The 12291-nt window shown below is 44.3% G+C and overlaps 1 protein-coding gene across 28 annotated transcripts in view; it reads right to left on the bottom strand.

The window, feature by feature from the left end:
• The window catches only part of adgrl3.1 (adhesion G protein-coupled receptor L3.1), a 1080538-nt gene that overhangs the window by 146003 nt on the left and 922244 nt on the right, over positions 1-12291 (bottom strand). For all 28 annotated transcript variants that reach the window (XM_038804386.1, XM_038804389.1, XM_038804387.1 and 25 more), the window contains one exon: positions 7949-8122. In XM_038804386.1, the coding sequence (XP_038660314.1) occupies positions 7949-8122 (174 nt within the window). The remainder of the gene's footprint in view (positions 1-7948; positions 8123-12291) is intronic.

Genomic DNA, 12291 nt, shown 5'->3' with positions numbered 1-12291 from the left:
CATTACCACAAGAAGTAGTTGATGCTCAAACGTTGAATATATTCAAAAGGCGGCTGGATATAATACTTGGGGAGAATGGGATCAAAGTCTATGGGGAGAAAGCAGGATTAGGCTATTGAGTTGGATGATCAGCCATGATCGTGATGAATGGAGGAGCAGGCTCGAAGGGCCAAAAGGCCTCTCCTGCTCCTATCTTCTCTGTATCTATGTATGATCAGCTTTGCACTGTGGACATTGGTACACTGTGATAATAGGGAGGCTGCAACAGGGACTGTGACTGCTAATATCACCAATGTGTTAACCTCCAGAAATTGCAGTGGGCTGTCATTTGACTGGATTTTAAACTAGCTCTCCAGAGATAAGAAGTGGTCACATTATCAGCTGACAAGCCTTCAAAGTTGGTTGAGATTGACTACAGCGAGGCATGGATGATCAATTGAATTGTTAAAGAGGAAAATCAATAGTTTTATAAAACATATTCAATGATTTGAACAGAAAGACTTCAGAGGGCTCTGCATCAGGTGCTACACACTTTGAAAACTTCACCTTATAACAACACATTTGGAGACACTTTGCTTCTCCATTCGGTTTAATTATCAGGTAAAGTCATATGTATTCTATCACTCTATTCTAAAGTTGGCATCAGCAGAATGAAGCTGAGAAAGTGCTGAATTCTCTCTTCCATTGAATGCAATGTTACAATTACCCTCACAGCTTCACGCTTGAGAATATTTGACAAACAGTATGTGGTGTAAATAATGCTATCAAAAGGTTAAATAACAGTCCGAGGTTCGTTTCAGCCAATCAGAAACCTTTTTGGGTTTCAAATCTGGTGGTGAGTGTGAATGTGGGAGTAATTTCTGTTTGGGGAGTGGGGCAAGATGGCTGGCAATGCGTGACTTTGAGCTGTACAACTTGTTACCTATGCATCTGCAAGGAGCTCACTAGATTTAGTGATGTGGGATGGCAGGAGTTAGCTGATCCTGCCTGTAATATCCCACACGGGACTTATGGGGTGGGAGTATGAGCTTCTCCGCATTGTAAAATGCGGCCAGTAAGGCACGACCAGGAAATGAACCTAATACCATTATTGTAAATAAATCTAAGTTCTTTATTTTACTGGGTATGGACTCCCTGTTCCTTACTAAACTCTTATTTCTTCATGAGGTCAAAGGTTTGGGTGCCATATTTGAATGGCAGTTATCCATTCATGACAGGCCAGCAGCTTAAGTCTTGCTGCCCTTCAAGGTCCTATCAAAGAGAATCTCCCAGAGCAGACAATGTACGGTCCACGGTTCAGCAAAGCCTCCTTGGAAATTGTCCTCCAGGCCGTCCAGCAAAGCCAGTGTTGTGCTCTGTCCCAAGAATGGCAGCAGGAGCTCATCCTGCCTGACCATGACAGCTGGTCAGAAGTGCCAGTGGAGGTTAGCGTCCAAAATGTCCAGCAGTGCAGGAAGAGGATGATTGATCTTCTGCATGCTGCTAGAGTTAGTGGCACCATGTACTCACTGAAAAGTCACACTCATTAGAGTATCAAACTGTGTAAAGTGTGCAAATGAACAGGGGTGTCAGTCAGGCGTTTGGGTTGCAGGACTCAGCAGCAGATGGGACATGTGCACTGAACGTAAGCCAACGACTTCATGCTCTCAATCTTCGATCACTTGGAGGATATCCTGCTTGTTTGAGAAGGCTCATGAGCTGACATAGACTTGCATGATCTGAAAATGCTCATGCACCAACTGGGACGACACTCGATCCTTCTCTCTTTCTGCAGGACAAGGACTTGCACAAAAGGAGTGTGTGAGCTGAGACAGGAAGTGGAATTACAGCCATTAAAGTCCTCACCCAGTATGAGGAGCTGACGTTCGAGAGAGACAGGGAAGAGCAAGAAGCCAAGTGAGGATGCCTGCAGTCTGTATTTGTCAGATGCACCTGTGCAGTTATACACTGCTTTAATTAAGGAGCCTGATGTGGGTGGATGCCACAAATACTGGAGGGGTGTTGAACCTGCTATGTGAGTAGCGATGAATATGGTTGATGCAGTTTCAGAGCTGGGAGAGTGAAGCTGTACCCTGTCTTCTTAACAACAGAAAACTAGGGGCTTCCTTACATGTCTGGAGAAAGCTGTAGCAGGTACATCCAATTGTTAATGCCATTGCTCGGTGATTTGTCATTTTGAGCTAACATGTAGGTGGAGGCTGCAAGTAAGGGGGCAACGGACAAGTTAGCTTTGACAGCAAGCGGGTTTTGAATGTAAAATGCATTTGTACAATTGACTGTAGCCTTTGTCAAAGCTCACATGGAGAGTGTGCGGCTAGCTCATCAAGGATAGCAGCAGAGCTCACATAACGGGTTTGCGACCAAAGCACACCAGGTCTCAGTGAAAGACTGGGGTTTGTCTATGAGGTGAGAGACAGTAGAATGGGCCTATGTGCTGGACTGTGAGGGTATCTATGTGAAGCATCAGCAGCTCTATCTGAGCTCTGCAAAGTCCATAAAGGAAAGATGTTAATCTTGACTGTGATGTCCGCAATAATGGATCGTGGTCTCGCACAATATCATCTAGGATTGAGACATGTAGGCATCTCTGTAATTGGAGGGTACAGGGTGCTAGCTACTCAGCAACCCATTGTGCTGGTGAGGAAATCTCAGTGAGGGGACTGCAAAGTAGCCACAAAACGTTTTTAGCGTGACAAATCCGACAAGTGATATGTGTTTACTTTGGGCGAGTGGCGATCGGTGGGGGGCAGGAACATAATTTTCAGCGTGTGAAAGAAATTATCTTGAGGGCCAAATGGTGTTCTCCCTGTGGGCCCATCTAGCTGGTTCTGCCTGAAAGAGGTCTCTGTCAGTTTTGCCCCCCTTTGGGAACTGGTGTAAGGGTGGCTCAAGTCCATCCCTACCAAGGTAAGATCTGAGATTGCTTCCAAGCTGTCATGCACATGGACTTTGAGGGCATGGGAAAAAATATAATTCTACCTACAGTTGTCCCAGATCATGGGAGAATGGAGTGTTGTGCATGTTCTAGTGCGTACATTTAGCACCAAGGCTCTATATATTCCATAGTTGGGCATGCAAAGGATCAAACCACCAGCAGAGCAGACATTAAGTAGTTCAATTGAATTCAACTATCAGAAGTCACGATACATTAGAGCAAAGTATAAAGGCTATAACCAAAAAGGATTTGGGTCTTCCAGTTGAACAACATCCTGGCCTTGGGGAGGCTATGACGTATCCCTGGACTAATAATCCACTGGATTTGTAATCAAGAAACACAGGGTAATTCTCTGGGGACCTGGGTTCGAATCAAAATTTCAAGTGGTGAAATTTGAATTCAATTTAAAAAAATCTGGAATTAAATATCTAAAGATGAAGAAACCATTGTCAATTGTTGTAAAAACCCACCTGGTTCACTAATGTAAGCAAGCCACTCATTTCAGGGGCAATTAGGGATGGGCAATAATTGCTGGCCCAGTCAGTGACACCTATATCCCATTAACAATTTTTTTTAAATGGTCAGCTCATCCCTTCCACCAAATTCACATTGGAGAAGACATTTTGGTCTTTCATGTCTCCGAAGCCAAAACATCTCCTACATATAGCACAAGGTTGCGTGGGGCGCAGCAGTGAATGATGATTATCATAGAATTTACAGTGCAGAAGGAGGCCACCTGGCCCATGAGTCTGCACCGGCTCTTGGAAAGAGCACCCTACCCGAGGTCAATACCTCCACCCTATCCCCATAACCCAGTAACCCCACCCAACACTAAGGGCAATTTTGGACACTAAGGGCAATTTATCATGGCTAATCCACCTAACCTGCACATCTTTGGACTGTGGGAGGAAACCGGAGCACCCGGAGGAAACCCACGCACACACGGGGAGGATGTGCAGACTCCGCACAGACAGTGACCCAAGCCGGAATCGAACCTGGGACCCTGGAGCTGTGAAGCAATTGTGCTATCCACAATGCTACCATGCTGCCCTTGTTGATCTGTAAACCAATCTGTGGTCAATATGAGTGAGCCCCACTTGAGTGGTCCAAACATCAGCATTAGGAGTCTGCTCAATCCTGGACCTTGTGGAGGCATGTACGGCATTGTACCTCTCTCTCCTCAGCAACATTCTACAAACATTAGTGTCATCAGCCAGGTCTCAAGGTATCCCTTGTCCCTCAGGGGCTAGACCTGCAATCGCCTAAGTCCTCCAAAGGTTGCAATACCTGGGAGTGGTTCAGAACGCAGGAGTTGTGAGAGTCCTCCTGATAATTGAGCACAATCATCCGGGATTTGTCGTATGCTCACATGACCTGCATGTTCAAAGAGTGGAGTCCGGTTATATTAATGTTTTTACAATTAATTTGTCGCCAGGGAGCTCTCAAAGCCAAAAGGATGCAGTTAATTCCCCCTCGCACTTGTGGGAAACCTCAGATTGCTGCAAAACGCAAAGCAGCTTTCAGGATGCAGGCAAAATTGGACAAATTGTTGTACTTTCCTGAACAAGGCAGCTATCACCTCTCGGATACACTTGTGTGCCACAAACGAAGGAGCCATTGGCAAAGAGGTTTAAGGTGATGGTGACCTTCAATTTCACCTGCATGAGATTTCCCTTCAAGTTCTTGTGGTGGCAGGTCCTCTTGGAGAAGCCCGCAGATGTGTGAAACAACATTTTAGGACATTCAAAGGCATCTCCAACATTGCCGTTGCTCATCTGTACACCGCCTGCGATATACCCATGGTCGGGCCAATGTTCAACATTAGTATGATTCTGGTCATCAGCATCCTGACCTTGAGGTCCCCTGCCTATTGTTGCTCTTCCTGGCTCTGTGCGAACCTTCAGCAGCCTTCCTCCCTCTCAACTGGATGAGCACCAGTGGGATGGCAGGGTACCCTGAGCCTGTATTATCTCGGCCTCAGTGGATCTGTGAACAAATTGCAGCAAATTCTTTCCACACCATCCCATCCAGGTAAAGGACATCCTGAAGGACTGGAGATCTGTGTTCCTCTCATTCATAAATAACTGCGCCTGGAGATATTGCTCTTGGATCGATGTGATGAGAGTCACGTGCGAAAACCCTCCCTCTGACACAATTCTGCTTGCCTCCACTACCCTCGAGGTTCTAAAGAGAGATCACTGACTTGGCAGCATAGAAATACCAACCACATGAACCCTTGTTAGCAATGATCATTCACCCAGGAAAACGGTTTGGAGTTGGGTGTTTGCTGCCGTCCACCAGCTGTGCCCCTTAGAGGCATCAACCTCCCTCCCTTCCTGCCTCTGACTGCAGCTGATGGCAAATTGCACAGAATGAATGGCAGCTGACCTTGCTGGGATCTCCATGTTATGGGACCCATGAGTCAGGAACAAACCTGCTGCAGAGGGGCCTCCACCAGAGGGGAAAACACAACTTTGTATGGTTGCATCATGATTATTTGGGTGTTACTTTAGTTGGCAAATTGCACTGACCTTGAACACCACCCCAGTGCCCTCAGTTCTACTCTCAGTCCTCCTCCCATGTCTAGCCTTCGAACTGTTTTTACAACCGGCACCGGATAAGAGTCAAGATTTGTAAGCACAAACTTGTTCCCAATAAGACCAAAGCAGCATCTACTCTCCTCAAAGTTATGGAAGGAATCAATTTTGCCAGGTGCATGTCATTTGTAATTGGCCATGAATGTGAACATTGTAATTTCTGACTGGTGGGCAGCTTAATTTGAAGAGGGAAACTTCATTCCTGCGAGTTGACCTTTTAATGAACAAACAAGACATACTAATGCAGGCAGAAGGACTTTATGACAGGGGTCTGCCAATCTTCCAGCTGCTGATGGGACTGGAAATTCCACCAAGGCATGTACATACACGAAGGAGAACACAATGTCATTGTCAGGAACAAGGACAGAAATGGTAAGAAAAGGTATCCAAACTATCAGAACTTGACAGGAGAACATCTGAACTGATTAAAACAAGATTGAACAATTTGCCTGAAATCCCTGACAGTATTGCTTCCATGTATTTGTTGTTTCTCTACCCACACCTAGTGGTGCAGAAGGCAGATTCTCACCTGTTCCCATAGTGCAATTCTACCTTGAACAGGTGGCCCGCCTGTCACCAGAGGCTTATAGCTTGAGGGGCACAACTCCCCATCAAGCATGGCTGACCAGGAATCTTTCCCACTCTACCACCTGTCATTGGCATGTTGGAAGGATTTTACAGGTTGATACTCAACCTGCAGGCTGCCTTATGAATACACCTGTCTTGGCCAACAAGTCCTGGGGTGGGACACAAACCTGCAGCTTCTGGCTCAGAGACAGGCATGCTACCCACTGTGCCATCAGACCTCCATTGGTTCTAAGTGCAGACATAATAATGTCTATAAATCGAGACTCACACAAACACTGCAATGAAAATGTGTAATGACCTCAAATAATGACCCATGGGGTGGCACGGTAGCACAGTGCTTAGCACTGTTGCTTTACAACGCTAGGGGCCCGGGTTTGATTCCCAGCTTGGGTCACTGTGCAGAGTCTGCACGTTGTCCCCGTGTCTGCGTGGGTTTGGTCTGGGTGCGCCGGTTTCCTCCCACAAGTCCCAAAAGACAAGCTTGGTAGGTGAATTGGACATCCTTCAGTGTACCCAAACAGGCACCACAGTGTGGCGACTAGGGGATTTTCCCAGTAACTTCATTGCAGTGTTAATGTAAGCCAACATTGATTAATAAAGATTATTATTAGGTTTTAAGAAGAGGTGGGATGAGAATCTCAAACATCACTGATGGACGAAAAATTAAAGGAACAATTATCAGAGACACTGTCCTGTGACTTTTCCACATTTGGGAAAAAAAAAGCGAATGAATGAAATAATAAATAAAACAAACACTATACAAGGCTTTAAATATTATGTTGTGTTTGAAGTCTTATTAGCAAATTTAAATAATTTTAGATTTCTAGTCACCACATTTTATTTATGTGTCAACAATGCTTCAGCCTGTGGTATTTATAGGACTTCATACAAAAAGACAATTGTAACTTAGTGTGGGGGAGGAAGAACGTTTTCAGATTGTTGCATGTTATTCCCCTCCCCCCTCTAAAATATATAATTGAGAAATAAGACATAGCTGGTGCGAGATCAATTAAGTATTTCAAAATCCAAATGAAAATACTAAATAATTTGAGCATGTGAAACGACTGAATTGATAAAACAGCTTAAATCAGACACACAAGGTGAAGATCCTTAATGTGGCTCAGGTTCAATTTCTGTACAATAAAAATAAAAAAGGGATTTAGAGTGGAGAAAGAATGTGCATTCTACATTTGGAATTTTGCCTTGTTTAGTTCCTTTTGTATGACTATAAAAGGCTTGGCACATGTTGGGTCTCTTCACTTTAGTTATTCAGTTTCCTTCACTTGAGGAGACAGTATATTCCATGATACACTGTCAAGTAGGTAATAATTGGCTTGTTAAGTTAATTTCTTTTCACTGGCCCAGCAATATCAGGCACCTGAAACCAGTTTTATTGAAATCCTTTGTAATAAGAGGGGAGGCTGTGACTTAGTGGTATTGTCACTGGAATAGTAAACCAGAGACCCAATGTGATGTTCTGGGAGCCTAGGTTCAAATCCCGCCACTACAGATGGTAAAATTTGAATTCAATAAAAATCTGGAATTAAAAGTCCAGATGACCGGAAAATTATTGTCAATTGTCAGAAAATAAAATAGCTGGTTCACTAATGCCCTTTAGGGAAGGAAATCTGCCATCCTTCCCCAGTCTGGCCTACATGTGACTCCAGACTCACAGCAATAACTGCCCCCTCAAGGGCAATTAGGGATGGGCAATAAATGGTGGCACAGCCTGCAATGCCCATGAATGAATAAAAAAAGAAAGAGGTCAATTTGACTTCCACAATAAACAATCTTGGAGATGCAGACATTTATCTCGGCAAATTCTTACCTTGATGTCTTTGTGTGCCATGAGAACAGCAAAGTTTGTCAGATGATTGCAGGAGCATGTGGTATGTGTCCTGTTTGACCCCAGCATTCTGCAGCCCTGTGTGGACCAATACCCTGTCATTGTGTGCTTCGAATAACTCCAGAATGAACAATTTGGGTTAAAATTGTTTTGGAGCTGAAACAAAGAAATAAAAAATTATAAAATCTTCTGTACTGTGACAAAGTGCCATCTCTCCCCCTGCGAGTCAGTCCTTCAATATACCCATTTCCTTAGTCAAGAAGCAATCTGTTACATGTGACATTTTCCATGTAGAAGCTATAAAATTCAGATTGCTATCAAGCGCTTCACTATTACCAAATTAGTTCTTTGGTTTTGATTAACTTGAAGCCACAACTAAAATCAACTCTGTAACAACCATCTGCTTCATTTGCAATTCAGATCAGGCAATTTAATAGTTCCTGCAAATTGTGCATTACAGTGACCCCATTTGATTATTAAAATGGCAGTGGCCACTGAATATTGAAGAGAATTGTGAGTCAGCAGGCCTGTCATCAGACCTTGATTGTAATGGGTCACATTGGAGTATATACTATTTAGTAGTACTTTGTTGTTTACCAGGAACATTTTAATAAGGATTCATAAAAAGCCAGCCAGCCAGACTGGAAGTAAAATGGAAAAATACTATCTCGTAAGCCTTCAACTTCTTTGAAGACATTGCAGAAAGTGGATCTGGCTGGTTTGGAATTTCCAAAAGCTTTTGGCAAATTCCTACATGCAAAGCTTTTAACTGAGGTGAACTTTGTGAAATTTGAGTAAAAGAGTGGTACGTGAAAAGAAAGGGGACTGACAACACTGGTGAGAATCATGACAGTGGGGGAAGGTGTTGAGAGAAGCTCTGCAAAAGTCATTGCTGGAACTCTTCTTGTTTCTCACTGGTGCAAATAGCATTGGCAAAAGTCTGCCAAATCTACAGTCGAACGGAGAAAGCCATGGGGACAGAAGGGATAAATAATTGTTTGAAGGAGCTTTTGAATAGTTGTACAGTTCTACAAATCAGAAGTTATTAGCAAAAACAACACAATTATACAATAAATGAAAAGCATTAGCACAGAGACCATTACTCAAGATCTCAATTGTTTGTGACTGATAACAAACTTTTAAATGTGTTTTTGCACATGTATTTACAATATTATTGTTAACAAACAGCAGCAACCTTCCCCTGAGAAAAGCTCTTGTTTTCATTCTCTAGATGATGTGAAAAAGTAATTAAAATAGATGTTTTCCTGGGGCAGCACGGTGGTGCAGTGGGTTAGCACTGCAGTCTCACGGCGCCGAGGTCCTAGGTTCGATCCCGGCTCTGGGTCACTGTGCGTGTGGAGTTTGCACATTCTCCCCGTGTTTGCGTGGGTTTCACCCCCATAACACAAAGTTGTGCAAGGTAGGTGGATTGAACATGCTAAATTGCCCCTTAATTGGAAAAAAACTGAATTGGGTACTATAAATTTATTTTTAAAAAATAGATGTTTTCCTGCTTATTTTATTATAGCCAAAGTAGTAGATTACAATTGTCAAATTTTGGAACTGATGACAATGGAAGATCTTGGTTAAAATTGCATTAAAAACTCTAACAAAAGTTAAATGGAGCTCTCATGGGAATACAAAGGTAGAGCTGGGAAATCTAGTTTAACTTGAAGACCAAGAGGAAGATTCTGAGGACTCACCCAAAAACAGGACCTTGAAAAATAAAATGAGGAAGAACTTACTGCGGCTGTTATTTGAATAGGTGGCTCCAAGCGTGCTGCAATTAATTGAGGAATTTAAATCAGAATCCTATCATTTCAATGAGATCCAAATTCAATTTTTAAAAATAAATTTAGAGTACCCAATTAATTTTTTCCAATTAAGGGACAATTTAGTGTGGCCAATCCATCTACCCTGCACATCGTTTGGGTTGTGGGGGTAAAACCCACGCAAACACGGGGAGAATGTGCAAACTCCACATGGACAGTAACCCACCAGGGCTGGGATCGAACCTGGGACCTCCATAAGACCATAAGAGCAGAATTCGGCCACTCGGCCCATTGAGTCTGCTCCGCCATTCAATCATGGCCGATATTTTCTCATCCCCCATTCTCCTGCCTTCTTCCCATAACCCCTGATCGGCGCTGAGACAGCAGTGCTAACCACTGTGCCACCGTGCTGCCCCAAACTCAATTTTAATACACATCTCCGATGCAGTGCTCCCGCAAAACCACGGTGGTTAAAATCAATTCCATTGGGTCAGGACACCAATTCAGTTGTCTACGTAAATGCTTTTTAAACTATTATTTAGAGCTTTCAATTAAAAAATAGAGAGTTTAACTGAACTTTATGACCCCAATGGATATTTGCAACTGTCAACAGATCTGACTGACAGGATAATATTGAAATTATTTAATTGTTCCTGTCAAACCACGTTATATCAGAGTGAAGATTCACGCAATGCTAATCGTACTGGAGCTATTTGTAAAGAGTCTTCAACTTTCAAGCAAACTATTGATCTATGAAGAAAATCAATACGTGAATTCAGAACCTGATTCTGTTTCAAACATCTCTTCAGTTGATAAATTAATAGTTGAATCTAGACTGTAATTCCTAGATGGCTGGCTGGCAATTAGACAACATAGTGCCCTCAGCCCCCCACCACAGCATCTTGCCTTTGGCTCCCAATGTCTGGAGCTCAAAGGCAATGGATGAAATTTTCCCATATTGTTTCAAAGAGCCAGGCTCTGACTGGAACCCGGTGTGGAGCTCTCCAGCTGCACAGCCGTGCTTTCAGCCCAGATTTTGAGCCCTCTGGAAATAATATGAGTGGGCGTGGTGAACACCATCACTGAGGCGGGTTGGGGCCTAATAGAGCTGGTGATTTTGGGGGTCTTATTTAAGGCACAGAAAGAAGGCCTCCACAGCCCACCCCCACAGACATGCCCCCTCCACTGGGGATCTCTCCGCATCCTCCCCCCCCTCCCCGGGCCATCAACAGTATCGAGGCCTTCCCTGCCCCCAAACCATCAGCATCAACATCGAGGGCTCTTCCACACCAACAAACATAATGCAAACCCAGCCCCACTGGGCTCCCCACAGAGTCTGCCACTGGCACGCTCCCCTGGCACAGGTCAGCACTGCCAGGTGAGAGTGCTAAACTGAGCCAGGGCCACGTCCCCCATATCCCAGGGAGTTGTATATACCTTGTGACCCACCCCCCCCCCACCCACCCACCCACCTGACTGATTCATGTTGGTGAGATATGAATATTCATTTGAGGGGATCATGTGACGGGGATGGTTCAGTTAGTATATTTTGGGCGTGAACCACGTTACCTCACTGGAAATCGGAAAACATGATTTCACCAGCGAGAATCAATATCCTGGGGGGGGGGGGGGGTTACCATTGATCAGAAACTGAACTTGCCATATTATTACTGTGGCTACCAAAGCAGGTCAAAGGCAAGGAATCCTATGGGGAGTAACTCACCTCCTGACCACCTCCCACACCAAAGCTGTCCACCATCTACAAGGCACAAAATCAGGAGTGTAATGGGATACTCCCCACTTTCCTGGATGAGTGCAGCTCCAACAACATTCAAGAAGCTCAACACCATCCAGGAAAAAGTAGCCCGCTTGATTACGCCCCTTTCCATAAACATTCAATCCTCCACCACCAATTAACAGTGGCAGCTCTGTGTACCATCTACAAGATGCACTGCAGGAACTCGCCAAGGTTCCTTAGGTAGCACCTTCCAAACCCACAATCTCTACCACCTAGAAGGACAGGAGCAGCAGATACTTGGGAACACCACCACCTGGAGATTCCCCTCCAATTCACTCAAATCACTGTCACTGGGTCAAAATCCATGAATTCCCTCCTTAACAGCACAGTGGGTGCAGGGACGCAGCGGTTCAAGGTGGCAACTCAGGACTACCTCCTGAAGGCAATTAGGGATGGACAACAAATGCTGGCCTAACCAATGATGTCCATATCCCGTAAATGACTTTTTAAAAAACCATAAATAATGGAAGCTTGTAAGAAAGGTACTGCAATAATCATAGGTGGCTTTAAACTTCATATAAATTTGAAAAATCAAGTTGACAAAGGTAGAGTGCGAGTTCATTGAGCATATTCCAGACAGTTTCTAAGAACAGGGCAGCACTGTAGCATAGTGGTTAGCACAGTTGCTTCACAGCTCCAGGTTCCCAGGTTCAATTCCTTGCTGGGTCACTGTGCGGAGTCTGCACGTTCTCCCCGTGTCTGCGTGGGTTTCCTCCGAGTGCTCCGGTTTCCTCCCACAGTCCAAAGATGTGCGG

Source organism: Scyliorhinus canicula, chromosome 8 (assembly GCF_902713615.1).
Source record: "Scyliorhinus canicula chromosome 8, sScyCan1.1, whole genome shotgun sequence".
In the NCBI taxonomy this organism is placed as follows: domain Eukaryota; kingdom Metazoa; phylum Chordata; class Chondrichthyes; order Carcharhiniformes; family Scyliorhinidae; genus Scyliorhinus; species Scyliorhinus canicula.
This window is presented reverse-complemented; position numbering and strand designations above follow the sequence as displayed.